Source organism: Aethina tumida, chromosome 6, assembly GCF_024364675.1.
Source record: "Aethina tumida isolate Nest 87 chromosome 6, icAetTumi1.1, whole genome shotgun sequence".
In the NCBI taxonomy this organism is placed as follows: Eukaryota; Metazoa; Arthropoda; class Insecta; order Coleoptera; family Nitidulidae; genus Aethina; species Aethina tumida.
Genome location: NC_065440.1, coordinates 16,499,678 through 16,514,658, shown reverse-complemented (window position 1 = coordinate 16,514,658; position 14,981 = coordinate 16,499,678). Strand labels below are relative to the sequence as shown.

The 14,981-nt window shown below is 38.4% G+C and overlaps 1 protein-coding gene across 1 annotated transcript in view; it reads left to right on the top strand.

Moving 5' to 3' along the window:
- LOC109604753 (uncharacterized) overlaps window positions 1–14,522 on the top strand; it is a 58,454-nt gene extending 43,932 nt beyond the window's left edge. Inside the window, exons 8-17 of the mRNA XM_049969147.1 lie at window positions 8,092–8,335; window positions 8,427–8,707; window positions 8,775–9,052; window positions 9,110–9,464; window positions 9,518–9,750; window positions 9,814–10,012; window positions 10,075–10,301; window positions 10,405–10,590; window positions 10,652–11,091; window positions 12,955–14,522. Of these exons, the coding sequence (XP_049825104.1) occupies window positions 8,092–8,335; window positions 8,427–8,707; window positions 8,775–9,052; window positions 9,110–9,464; window positions 9,518–9,750; window positions 9,814–10,012; window positions 10,075–10,301; window positions 10,405–10,590; window positions 10,652–11,091; window positions 12,955–13,747 (3,236 nt within the window). The 3' untranslated portion in view covers window positions 13,748–14,522. The remainder of the gene's footprint in view (window positions 1–8,091; window positions 8,336–8,426; window positions 8,708–8,774; window positions 9,053–9,109; window positions 9,465–9,517; window positions 9,751–9,813; window positions 10,013–10,074; window positions 10,302–10,404; window positions 10,591–10,651; window positions 11,092–12,954) is intronic.
- The last annotated feature ends 459 nt before the right edge of the window (window positions 14,523–14,981 follow it).

The following is a 14,981-nucleotide window of genomic DNA, read 5'->3' as shown; positions in this document are numbered from 1 at the left end:
ATTATCACTAATTTCAATCAGAAAATGTTTTTTTTTAATAATTTTAACATTTTAGTAATAAAAACTAGTAAAAATTTTGAATCAGAAATTGTTTTCTAAAAATAAAGAAGAAAATATCTGATTTTTAAATTGTTTTACCATCCTGTTAACAAAATATTAACATAAAGATTAGTAAAAATTATCAATATTGTGAATCAGAAATAGTTTTCTAAAAATAAGGAAGAAAATATCTGATTTTTAAATTGTTTTAACGTCCTGTTAACAAAATATTAACATAAAAACTAGTAAAAATTATCAATATTGTGAATCAGAAATAGTTTTCTAAAAATAAGGAAGAAAATATCTGGTTTTTAAATTGTTTTAACGTTTTGTTAACAAAATATTAACATAAAAAGTAGTAAAAATTATCAATATTTTGAATCAGAAATAGTTTTCTAAAAATAAGGAAGAAAATATCTGATTTTTAAATTGTTTTAACGTCCTGTTAACAAAATATTAACATAAAAACTAGTAAAAATTATCAATATTTTGAATCAAAAATAGTTTTCTAAAAATAAGGAAGAAAATATCTGATTTTTAAATTGTTTTAACGTTCTGTTAACAAAATATTAACATAAAAAGTAGTAAAAATTATCAATATTTTGAATCAGAAATAGTTTTCTAAAAATAAGGAAGAAAATATCTTATTTTTAAATTGTTTTAATATCCTGTTAACAAAATATTAACATAAAGATTAGTAAAAATTATCAATATTGTGAATCAGGAATAGTTTTCTAAAAATAAGGAAGAAAATATCTGATTTTTAAATTGTTTTAACATCCTGTTAACAAAATATTAACATAAAGATTAGTAAAAATTACCAATATTGTGAATCAGAAATAGTTTTCTAAAAATAAGGAAGAAAATACTTGATTTTTAAATTGTTTTAACATCCTTTTAACAAAATATTAACATAAAAACTATTAAAAATTATCAGTATTTTGAATCAGAAATAGTTTTCTAAAAATAAGGAAGAAAATATGTGATTTTTAAATTGTTTTAACGTCCTGTTAACAAAATATTAACATAAAAAGTAGTAAAAATTATCAATATTTTGAATAAGAGTTAGTTTTCTAAAAATAAAGAAGAAAGTATCTGATTTTTAAATTGTTTTAACATTCTGTTAACAAAATATTAACATAAAACTATTAAAAATTATCAATATTTTGAAGCAGAAATAGTTTTCTAAAAATAAAGAAGAAAGTATCTGATTTTTAAATTGTTTTAACATTCTGTTAACAAAATATTAACATAAAAACTAGTAAATATTATCAATATTTTGAATCAGAAAGAGCTTCTAAGAATAAAGAAGAAACTATCTACATAAAAAACATAAAAACTAGTAAAAATTATCAATATTTTGAATCAGAATTAGTTTTTTTAAAAAAATAAACAAGAAACTATCTTATTTTTTAATTGTTTCAACATCCTGTTAACTAAATATTAACAAAAAAACTATTAGAAATTAATCGGAAGTTATTATAATAAAAATTCTAATAAATATTCTTGTTTATTTAATAGAGAAAATGGAACATAAATAATTTACTAAAACTCATTATAAAATTGAACCATAATTAGATGAATTAAAGGAATAAATAAATATAAAAAACTATTAAAAACATCAATTTTAATATCTTTTAATGTTCCTATTTAATTTTCGATTTAAAACAAATATTTTATCATCAATCAAATTTCGTTTAATACAAATTACCACGAATAGAACGCAACGAATTTAATATATTAAGTACCGCACTTATCGTCTAATAAAAACCGGTAAAACGAATTGTCCGCGCACGTACAAAAACCCGGTTAATATTTTTTAACCCCTCAACCCTTCCATCAACCCCCCTTCCCCTTCGGCCGGTACCGAAAACCTTTTTGTTTTTAATTCGCTTCATTCGTTCCGACACGATGTTTATCTCCGGGCCATAATTATAAAAGCAATAACAAATAGAATAATACAGTGAAAATTGTCTCCCCCGGTTTTTATTATGCGCTATCGCGCGTTTTTATCGTTATTGGTATTGAATTGATACACGAACGTCGCGCGTTTTCCAATTAATTTCCGGAAATCGAATAGAAAATTCATGTACGGAATTGAATCGAAAGGAATTGTTTCAATTTTATCCGGCTAATTTATCTGGCATAAAAACGTGTGTTTTTAATTATGCGTCTGTTAGTTTTTTTTAATTTATATTTGTGTTTCACGGACATTTAGTGCCGATAAAAATTGATTAATTAAATAATGTACTTTGTAGGTTGGATTGCCTACTTTATGCTACGGAGTGTGTCGCCATCTGTTACACAGTAGCTAAATAAACAGTTTCTTCCTTCAATAATTTAAGTGGATATTTAAAGCTGTCTTAGTCTATAATTTATAGATAAACTTAATGTGTTGTATTTTTATTTTGTTGGCCAAAGCCAGCCAAAAATGATTAAACTCAGAATATAATTTGTAAACTAGATTGCCTACTATTTGAAACGAATTGTGTCACCATCTGTCTCACAATAGACAAATAAACAGTTCCTTGTTCAATTTTTGAAAATTAATGGATATTTATACTTCCTCCAACATGTTAATTGGATATTTAAAACTGTCCATCAACAATTTATGGATAAACTTAATGAGTTGCATTTTTATTTTGTTGGTGTTTAATTACCAACCAAAAATGATTAAACTCAGAATATAATTTGTAAACTTGATTGTCTACTTTCTGAAACGAATTGTGTCACAATCTGTCTCACAATAGATCAATCAACAGTTCTTTGTTCAATTTGTTAAAAATTAATCGATATTTATACTTCCTCCAACATTTTAATTGGATATTCAAAACTGTCCATCAATTATTTATGGATAAATTTAATGTGTTGCATTTTTATTTTGTTGGTGTTTAATTACCAGCCAAACTTGATTAAACTCAGAATATAATTTGTAAACTTGATTGTCTACTTTCTGAAACGAATTGTGTCACCATCTGTCTCACAATAGATCAATCAACAGTTCTTTGTTCAATTTGTTGAAAATTAATGGATATTTATACTTCCCCCAACATTTTAATTGGATATTTAAAACTGTCCATCAACAATTTATAGATAATTGATTAAACTCAGTATATAATTTGTAAAGTTGATTGCCTATTTTCTGCAACGAAGTGTGTCGCCATCTGTTACGCAGTAGATAAAGAACCTGGAGGACCCTTGAGTTAGTTATAGATTTACATATTTTTCAATTTATCAACGTTAACAATTTAATTTTTAAATGAATCAAATCAATCCGTGGAAAACGATAAAATCGCATCCGACTAATTATCGACCAAAAAAAAAAATAAAACACATATTTATTAATTAAGAACGTTTCGAACAACGGTCCCGCAATTACTTGGATTGTGTTTGTTTATAATTTTCAAGTGGAATGTTATTTAAATATGGAATTTCGCTAATTAAGGTTGTACAGGCGGTGGTGGGACGTTGGGAGGAGGGAGGACCGTGCGCAAGAACGGTAATTAACTAATACTGAATTAATTAGGGAGATGAAAAATTCCGTCGACTAAGCAGCGAACGCGGGCCCCGCTATCGTGGCGGCGGGGCGCCGGGGGGCGGCGGCGGAAAACCGGACAAATATTTGCGCAAACATGCCATCTTCGATAAGTTGGCCGGGGACGCCCGCTGCGGGGGATTAATCTGTGATTGTTGGAAAAAATTTTGATGGTCGAAGCTAATAGGGGATGAAAAATGGTTTGTCCTGTTCACGAGTGTGTTACATAATTAAACAACTACTTTATTATGTATTAAGTATTAATCGTCTGGTTGGGAAAATAAAAATTATGTGTTGACTGGGTTGCCTACGTCTTGTCGTCTGAAGGTGATGCCACCTGCTAATTGGTAGCTATACTTGTATCAAATAGCATGTTTATTGTTGGCATTTAATGAACTAGTGCGGGTTAATCAAATCAATGGTGAAAAATTGTAAACCATCAAAGCTAATCGGGCATGAAAAATGGTTTCTTCTCCTCACGGGAGAACATGTGCACATCACAATTAGACGACGCTTATCGAATTTGTACGTCCGATTGTGAATGCGAATCAATCGTTGAGGGTGGCGAGGGAGCGAGAGGGGCGGCTGGGCACAATAAACGTAATTGTCCACCCCCCTCGTTTCCCGTTATCGCGCCGTGATCCCGCGGGAAACGTGCCGCACCATTAAAACTTAATAAGCGTGTGTGTGTGTGTGTCCGTACCGGTGTGTGTGAGTGTGTGTACAAACCACCCACCGACATGTCCAACCCGATCGGTGACAAAGTCAATAGTATGCCCGATCTAATTTCGTTCGACAAAACAAACGCCGCCCTCCAAATCCCGTCGATCGTGCACGCCGGATCGTTTTGATTAATTGGCACCGAAGAAATTGATGCGCCGGTTGTATTATTTAAAGACAAACACTTTATCCGAAAACTCTCACGTGTACGCGGCTGAAACGGCGGTGAGTGGGGGAGGGGGGTAGTTACGGGGTGGTTTATCGCTTTACGCTCGGTCTGTCTTATTTAAACCGCTCCGGCCCCAATTAGAGCGCGTGTTGACTTTCGACGGCGGCGCTCGGTCTAATTAGCCCGCGGGATTATCCGCTACCCGGCCAATTACCGACGGCGGGGGTGCAAAATCCACCTCCCGGACGCGTTCTTTTGTGATGGTGAGTCGCTTCCTGCAATTTGTTATAGATACGTTCAAATTTATGCTGTTTTCGGTGTTTTAATTGGATGTTTAACACAAACTCGTTGTGTTTAATTACCTGTAATGCAATGTGTAAGCCTGGTTGCTTACTTTCAGACACGGAATGTGTTGCTATCTGTCTGACAGTAGCTGAACTAAAGAGTTCTTCCTTCAATTGTCTACTTTTTGATATGTATCGTGTCACCATCTGTCGCACAATAGATAAATTAACAGTTTCTTGTTCAATTTGTTGAAAATTAATGAATATTTGTACTTCCTCCAACATTTTAATTGGATATTTAAAACCGTCCATCAACTTAACGTGTTGTATTTTTGTTTTGTTAGTGTTTATTTACCAGCCAAAATTGATTAAACTCGGAATATAATTTGTAAATTTCATTGCCTACTTTCTTGAAACGAATTGTGTCACCATCTGTGCCACAATAGATAAATCAACAGTTTCTTGTTCAATTTGTTGAAAATTAACGGATATTTATACTTCCTACATCATTTTAATTGGGTATTTAAAGCTGTCCTTTAACAATTTATAGATAAACTTAAGGTGTTGTATTTTTATTTTGTTGGTGTTTAATTACCAGCCAAACTTGATTAAACTCAGAATATAGTTTGTAAATTGATTGCCTACTTTCCGAAACGAATTGTGTCACCATCTGTTTCACAATAGATCAATCAACAGTTTTTTGTTCAATTTGTTGAAAATTAATGAATATTTATTCTTTCTCCAACATTTTATTTGGATATTTAAAGTCCATCAACAATTTATGGATAAACTTAACGTGTTGTATTTTTATTTTGTTGGTGTTTAATTACCAGCCAAAATTTATGAAACACAGAAAATAATTTGTAAACTTAATTGCCTACTTTCTCAAACGAAACGTGTCGCCATCTATTACTCAGTAGATGCATTAACTGTTTCTTTATTGACTTTCTTATTTATATATGTACGTTTATATTTGTATTTTCGTTTTTTTGTAACCAATTACCAAACAACGGGGGTTGTAAAACCCACCCCTGTACGCATTCTTTCGAACGGCGATTAAATCGGAAACGCTCGTGATTTTTGTTGTTTAATTCTCCATGCGTAAAAATCGTCGGTGGTGCAATAATTGCGGGATGCACGAGCGAAAAACCGAAATAATAATAATAAAAAAAAAACATAAACCGCCTATAAACGAAATAAAATAATGAAACGGGCAACGCACGCGGGGGTCGGGCGCACCGTATTTACCCGATGCTTACCATATTAATTACCAAAATGCAGAGTAATCAGAATAAATCAAACACGCGGATCGGGCCGGGGCATTAATTACAATTAGCCGGATAAATTGGCGAATTGTGGAACTGTTTGACCGCTCGCGCCGCTCGCCCACCGATTGTTTCTTGTTTATCGTCGGCAATATTGCGATCGACGGCGTTTAATCACCGGGCGAAGGAGTGCGGGACGGTCCCGCGGGACCCTCAGCCGCACAAAACCGGGACGGGGGCTCGTTAAGTCGCGCTCATTGTGTGCCGACATCCAGAAGCGAGGACATCACCCGCGGGACACGCCGACAATAATGTACGTTTTATCCGGAGCGTCATTGATGTTTAAACTGCGGGGGGTGGATTTCAATCTTTCCGCATCCACATCCTTTTTTATTACCATTATCGGCACCGCCGCGGGGGGTTCGTTAATCAACATCAAAAATTAATTAATTTAAACCCCGTCCGCTTATCGGGTCCGCTAATGCTTTAAGCAAACTGCGTTACCTAATGTCAACACGGGGGACGTGTCGCCGTCTGTTATCCGTTCCTCTAACCCGCTCACAATGAAAAAATTACACATACGTGGCATATTCAATCATCGAAATTGGCCTTATATATTCCCCTCCCGACGTCGACGTTTGTTCGGGTGCGTTTCGCTGTACAAACACAACCCGGATTTCTTATTTACAAACGCGTAATGTAATTAAAAATAAAAACGTCGGGTAGACACACGCGGCCCTTTCATTTGCGAAATTGAATGACACGCCGTGCAAACAGAGCGCTTTATTAAGTATTCATCGGGGCGGAATGCGTCCTGACATCGTCTGCTGGTGGAATATGAAATCGTGCGTCGACCGGGTTGCGGTCGTCTTGTCATGGGGAGGTGCCGCCATCTACTAATTAGTAGCTGCACTTGTAACTGTAAGATGTTCATTGTAAATTGTAGATGACAACTATACATTTCTAAACAAAACAAATTAAAGAATAAACAGTTGAATTAATTATTGTAGTGTAACGAATGTCAATTGAGTTTACAGCTTCTATTCTGAACTTCAATTTTGGCTGGTTTATCTATAAATTGTTGATGGACAGTTTTAAATATCCAATTAAAAGTCTAAGAAATATAAGTTTTGATTTGTAAACTTGAATACCTGTTTTCTGAAACGAATTGTGTCGCCATCTGTCATACAGTAGATAAATTAATTTAATGTTTTAACTAAAATTTTAATTAATTTGCTCATTATGTATTGTCGTTGATTATCTCAGTCTATTAAACACAGTATTGTGGACGAAAAGAGCTTCCATCCCTTAATTGATAGCCTTGCTAACAATAAGACACTCATTTTAAGTGTTTGAATGGCCGGAATCTCAAGAAGTACGTCGTCGAAAACCGTGAAGTGAAGAGGGAGGGAGAGGGTCGGTTAGACAATTTTCCACCCCCATGAAAGATAAATACAGAACAAACAGAACGCGAGCCCGCCTCGTGCCCGGGTAAAAAGTGCCCCGCGGCCTCTGTTTGAACTGATGTAAGTTATCCGGCGCCCGTTCAAACAATCTTCGGAATATGGAATGCAAAATTCATGCGGCCACCACCGCCCCCCGCCCGCAAAACGACCGGCGAAAACGACGTTTCGTACAAATTAAAAAAAACGGTCGAATAATTCGTTCGTGGAAAACCAATCGCGTTAATTATCGGCAAAAACCGCGGCTAATCAAATTTACGTAGCGCATATCGAAATATGTTTTTTCCACATTTCGTTTTATATTTAATTTACGGGTTATTTATTAAACCCCGGCGTTTGTGTGTGTGTGTGCGCCGGCATTTAGGCCCGCACGGCAAAAATTTAATTTTAATAATGTTCCGGATATTTCAATTCAATCAGTTTGAGTAAATGAAACATGCCAATAAACCAAATAAATATTACCCGAATGCATTATTTGTTTGTGAGAATTTGCACACGGCCGTAACGGCCAGGGACGTACTCTCCCCCCGTCCCCGTTGGTTTTTAGCTTTTACAATTCGTTTATTTATTTATTTATTTATTTTATTTATTAATGTTCATTTTTTTGTTGTTGCAGACAAACAGATACAGGGCAACTGCGCGGTGTGCGGCACCCAACTGGGGCCGCAGCTGCAATCCAGACCGCTGATACCTAATCAGGCGTCGCAGTACGGACTGCGCGAGGAGGATCTGCCGCCCAACGCCCGCGTGTGCAACACGTGCCGTTGCAAGTGCGTGCGCAGCAGGTACACCCACTGTCCGCTGCCCAACTGTCCCAACTCGAGGAACAGGGTGAAGAGACTGCGTTCGTTTCCCTACAGGTGAGTGCTAGGTTGCCTACTTACCGACACACAATAGGTCGCCATCTGTGGCACAATAGCTAAACTAATATTTTGTTTGTTTTCGGTTTAGATTGCAGGATCTCTCGCAGGACGTGAGGGACGCGATCCTGGCGGAGTTCCGGGTGCCTTCGGGCGTCACGAAGTGCTGTTCGGCGTGCTTCAACAGGATCCAGCGGCGCCTGGGTCCGGCCGAGGAGTGGTCGGAGGCCGAGATAGCCGAGCTGCGTGCCGCCCTCACCGATCTAGGCGCCAACTGGCAGCTGGTCGCCGAACGACTGAAAAAACTACCGGTGGTGGTGAAGAGCTTCTACGCCGCCAATCGCAAGCGACTCAATCTGGAAGGCTGTCTGGGTAAGTTGAACGCGGCCAAAAAATAATAGCACGTTCCCAAAGCTAGGTTTGGTTCGGTTTGTTGTAGGTGACAGGAAGCCGACGTTGACCGACGAGGAGGAGAGCGGCTCCAGCACGTCGTCGTGCGAGGAGCCGCTGCGCGGCGGCGTGCCGCCGGTAGGGGGCGCAGCCTCGGAACGCGAGCGCCATTCGAGCGACACCGCGTCGGCGGCTGAGAGTCCCCCCGCCATGATGGGCGGCGGTAACGGCACCGGAGTGGGGGGTTGCACCGGCGCCAAGAAGGACGAGTACGACTCGAGTGCCACCGAGACCGCCGACGAGGCGGTCACTCCCGATAACTATCAGGTAATTGTCTCTATAAAACGCCATAGCCGAGTTTTTAACATTTAAATATTTTAACAGGGTACTGCGACGATCACTCCGGTGACGGTGGACGGACAGCCGCGTCAGAACACGTCGCCGCTCAGCGTCAAAGATCTGGTGCTGAACGTGATCGAATACCAGCTGTACAAGAACCAGGGTGCGCAGCAAAACGCCGGCCAACCACCGTCGGCGGGCGCAGCTGGCGGTGTTACGCCCACCATCTCGTCCATCCTCAATTCCAACGACTCGGCGGACGTGACCATAGTGAGCGAGTACAACTTGAACGCCGGGCCACCTGGCGGCGGGTCTCAAGGTGCCCCCGCCCACCAGAACTCGGCCGGCCGCGTGCAGAGGAACGATCTCAATCTGGCCAAGCTCGTCACTCCTCTGATAGGTAAGTAATATTATTTAATAAGTGTGAATTGTGGCTGATTTATTTATGTTTAGGTGCGACCATAACACCAGTCTCGGGTCCTATCGTGCCCAACCCGAATCCCGAGCCGATACCGTCGAGTCGCGACGACTTGGTGGTGCTGCAGGTCAACGACGGTGCTGCCTCGCACCGCCAAGAACCGGAAACGCTGGACTTGAGCATCAAGAAGCCCCGCGAGCCCAGTCTGCAGATACATCCCGCTAAAATTGGCGTGCCCAGTCAACAGCTGCACGTGCCAAGCCGTAACGTAAGTTTCACACACACACAACAAGGTTTAAACCAGATTAAACTAATTACTGTTTTAAATTAGGATCAGTACGGGATGTACCACGCGGACAGGAAGAGTCCGGCTGCCTTTTCGATTAGGTCACAGCCCAAATTGCCGAGTCCGAAACCGGCTAATCCGAAGACTGGGTCGATAACTTTGGGCACGCCCATGATTACTCCGTCCCGCTACGGAATACTCAGACAAATGACGCCAGAACCCAAAATGGGCTCCATCACTCAAGGTATGATTGTCTACTTCCTGTCTGTGATTTAATAGAGTTAATAATTGTTAATTGTTTTCCAGGTACTCCCATTCACATGCCCCACAACTCGATCCAGGACAAGCGGGCGTACGAGTACTTCAACAAGCGTCAGTCGCCGCAGGCGCCCTCCCACCAGCCGCCGAGTCAACAGTCGCCCGCCCAGCAGCAGCAGTACGGCGGCGGACAGTACCGCGAGCCCGGCTACACCATCGACCAGCACATGAGCTCCCGCCAGATTATACACAACGACTATATCACGTCGCAACAGGTAACGCATCTTGTCTGTATTACAATTTTTTTCACACACTTATTATTTGTTGTTCATTACGACAAGAAGCGAGTAGAAAATAACCGATCGTCTTTTGTTGCAGATGTTAGGCCGGAGGAGCGACAAGATCCAGTACTACCCGAACTCGCCGCACAGGACGCCGCCGCCGTCGCAGCAACAGCCGGCCGGGGCGGGCCCGCAGCAAAGACAGGGCGTCATTCAAAGACACACCAGGCCGCAGTACCTGCCGCCCGGCCACGAGGCGCTCAGTTCCTTGGTTGACGTCGCTGTAAGTCATCACAACTTGCCTCTTAGACGCAGACAAAGTAACTTTTTCTTTTTAAATCCAGGTTCAGCAGCCATCACTGCCGGTGCCGACGGCGGCACCCCACGAGGGTCTGGGCAAGACCATAGCCGAACAGCTCGAGCAGCCGCACCGTTTCCAGATAATACAGCACCAGCAGATGCGCCAGCAGCAACAGCACCAGCACCAGCAGGCCGCGGCGGCCGCCGCCCATCAACAACAGCGTAACAACGAGTACCACCACAGGTCGCAGCAACAGCAGCAGCAACCAGGTGGCGGTGGTTCGGCGAGGGATCATCACGGCGGGCCGCCGCCGGGCATGAGGCAGTCGGGTGGCGGGCCGACTGGGGGCGGACGGTCGGACGGTAGCACGCTGACGGCCGCCAGTTTGATTGACGCCATCATCACCCACCAGATCAACCAGACCGACGTCGCTTCGACCGGACAAAAGATGCCTAGTGACATGCTGTTTTCCAGCTTCAACAGGTAATTTGTGGTACTTTCTGGTCTTTGATAGCTTTCTAATGTTGTTGATTGTGGATTCTTGTTTTACTTACCTTTTTTAAATTTTTTCGCTTCTCTCAACATCACCATTGCTTTAACAAATATTCCGCTAATTTTTTACTAAATTTTACATAATTACTTAATTTAAATAAACTTAGCCAATTTTTCTAACTGGAGCATTTTTTAATTAAGCCAGTTTCGACAACTTCAAGTTAATAAAAATAAGCTAATTTTAATATGGATTCAGCTAATTATTATTAGTTTGTTTCCTAAATTTTAAAAAGTTATAGCTAATTATTGGAAAATTGAGCTAATTTTTGTAAAAATTTAGATAATTTTTATAAAAATTCAACTAATTTCAATTTATAATTTGCTTTTTAAAAATGTCTGTATTTCTCTCAAAATTACAGTGTAATACAGGCTTTAACAAATATGCAGCTAATTTTTGTAGAGGTTCAGCTAATTTTATTTTATAATTAGTTTTTCAAGTTTTTTCGTTTCTCTCAAAATTTTTAGATAATTTAACTGAAGAATAATAAACAAAATTGGCTAATTTTATTAAAAATTCAGCTATTTCACTAAAATATCTTTTCAAAATCACAACAATTAAAATAGGCTTTAACAAGTATCAGGTAATTTTTTGAAAATCCAGCTAATAATTTTTAGCTTAAACTGATTTTGACAATTTTTCATGAATTTTCCTACTTTTCGTCTTCAAAAGTTATTATTTAGTTGGTATTTATAAATATTCAGCTAATTTTATTAAAAAAATCAGCTAAATTTTTACTAAAATTACGTAAATACCTATTTGTCTCTGAAAGCTCATTAATTAACTGAATTTTTAATAGATTCTAACTAATTTTACCAAAAAATTAAGCTAATTTCTACTAAATTTTATTCATTTTTGACTTCATTTAAAAGTTTTTACAAAATCACATTGATTAATAGATTTAAACAAATATTCAATTAATTTTTTTGAAAATCTAGCTAATATTTAGCTAAACTGAATTTTGACAATATTTCATGAATTCCTTACACCTATTACCGTTATCTTCAAAAGTCATTATTTAGCTGGAATTAATAAATATTCAGCTAATTTGATTAAAAAAATCAGTTAAAGTTTTACAAAAAATACGTAAATACTTACTTGTCTCTGAAAGCTCATTAGTTAACTGAATTTTTAATAGATTGTAGCTGATTTTACCAAAAAATTAACCAAATTTCCACTAAATTTTGTTTCTTTACTTCTTTTTATTTAAAAGTTATTATAAAATCACATTGATTTATAGATTTAAACAAATATTCAGCTATTTTTTTAAAATTCAGCTAATATTTTTCAAATTAAACTGATTTTTAACAATTTCTTATGAATTTTCCTACTTTTCATCTTCAAAAGTCATTATTTAGCTGGAATTAATAAATATTCAGCTAATTTTATTGAGAAAATTAGCTAAATATTTACTAAAATTACCGTTATCTCTTTAATGAACTGAATTTTTTGCTAATAACATACTGTTTAGCTTTAAATTAGCTATTTTTAGCTGAAGCTTAATAAAAAATCAGCAAAGTTTTTACTAAATTTTACATAATCAACTACTTTTTATGTTTGGCACCAAACTTTTATTAACTACTTGAATTTTTAATAAACTTCAGCTAATTTCTGTGATAATTCAGCTAATATTCTCTTAAAATTTACATATTTCTTTCATATGTCTACATTTCCTCCAATATTACCTTAATTAACCGAACTTTGTTAAATATTCAGCCAATTTTATTAACAAATCAGCTAACTTCCTCCAAAATCGACATTTGCACCATACTCATATGAAACTCTGCACTTCCTAGTCGGAGCCAGCGTGAACAGTTGGAACACGCCGAGCGCGAGCAACAGCAACAACAGTCGTCGCAGCAGCAGCAACAACAACAGCAGCAGCAGCACCAGAACAACTCCGAAAACCGACCGCCCAGCGTGATATCCGTCGACCTGGACGACGCGGGCAGCGTCAGCAAGAGCCTGACCGTCAAGGAGCTCACCGACTCGGTGATCAGCCACGACTTCTCCTCCCGATCCAGCAACTACTACAACATCCAGCAGCAGCAGCAGGAGACGATGAACGAGCAGTGGAAGCGCCGCCTGGCCCAGAAGGAGGAGAGCAAGCGGTCGGCGACGCCGCAACAGCAGCCGCAGCCGCAGCACGTGTCGCTCAACGACGAACGTCAGATAATCAGGATCGCGCAGCCGCAGCCCAAGTACCACGTCGAGCCGGTGTCGCCGCCGGAGAACAACCACTGGAACGACAGCGCCGGCTTCAGGCGGTACCAGACGCAGCCGCAGTCGCACATCTCCGCCCTCGACTACGTGAAGAACCGGATCGCGGAGGTGATGCGCACGGAGGACGACAAGAAGGAGGGCAACGAGCACGGGCCGGGCGGCGACAAGGACAGGGACAGTCCCGGGGACATGGTGATAGACGAGGACAAGAACGACGGCGAGTACCAGGCCCAGCAGCAGCAGCAGCAGCAGCAGCAGTACGCGGCGTACGGCTATCTGCAGCACAAGGAGGGCGACGGGGTGAGGGCCAACGAGCCCAAGCCCCTGCTTAGTGCGCAGTACGAACCGCTGAGTGACGAGGACTGATGTTACAAGTTTTTGGGACGGTTCGTCGTGTGAGTTTACGGACTGAGGAACAGTCGTGCGGGTTTTGCTCTCTCTTCTCAAACTCTCTATCTGTCTCGTGTAATTTTTTAAGGGCTTGGACTTGGAACGAGTACGGCTGTACCATATGTGTAGCGTCCACTGTAGATATATTATATATTTTTAATTTACTATAACTATATTATATATAGATGTATATATTTCTCTGTAATAAAACGTAGGCTAGGCTATAAATTTAATAAATTATTTGAGAGTTAATTTTTTTAACAATCGCTATTTTTCTCTTGCATTTCCGTATTTTTTACGCATACCTGTACATTATATTATTAATATTATTTTTTTTTTTGTGTAAATGTGTCCATCTCAGATAATTTTCGTTTATATAAACTTTGAGGAAATGTAAATTAAAGATTTAAATATAGTTTTAGGCTAGAAGTGACAACTGTGTAAATAATTGTGATTTTTTTATTTTCCTCCAACTACCCCCCCTTACCCACACACCCCCTGTATTTCTCGACCTTGTAAACGTTTTTCGATTTAAAAAATTCACAATTTTTTTTTAATTAATTTAGGCCACGCGGACGTGACCGCGTCGCGTAAGATGATACACAATTTGTGGAACTGATATTTTCTACACACGATTATTTAAGACGACGTCATGCTTCCAAAAAAAAAAAACTTGTACACTGTCAATTTTTTTAGTTTGTATTTTGGATGAACATTGTTATTTTGTTGAAATAAATTATATAAGTTCGGATTTGGGTTTTATTCATTTGCCTTGTGTCCCTTCAATCTTCCCCCTTTTGGAATAAAATTGAAACATTATTAAAAACCTGGAAATAAACTGGAGAAATAAAATATTTAGTTGCTGAAGTGCCTGAAAAAGACACATCCAAGGATTTCAAAGTATCTAGAAAAAAATCTATTAAACATTTTAATTAACATCATTGTTTAATTAAAAAATAGAAGTATTACTAACAAAGTTAAAAATTAAAAACAGCTTTACATGTTTAGTTTTAGTAAAGTTTACTGTGCATGGTATAATTATATTGAAATCTCTCATTTCATTACAATATTTTATTAAAAATTCAGGCCAATTTTTAATTAATTTTCCAATTTAATTATTTTATATTTCTCACTAAAATCCCATTAATTACCTGTATATAAGCCAATCTTCCTAAATTTCAGCTAACTATTATAAAATTTCAGTAAATTG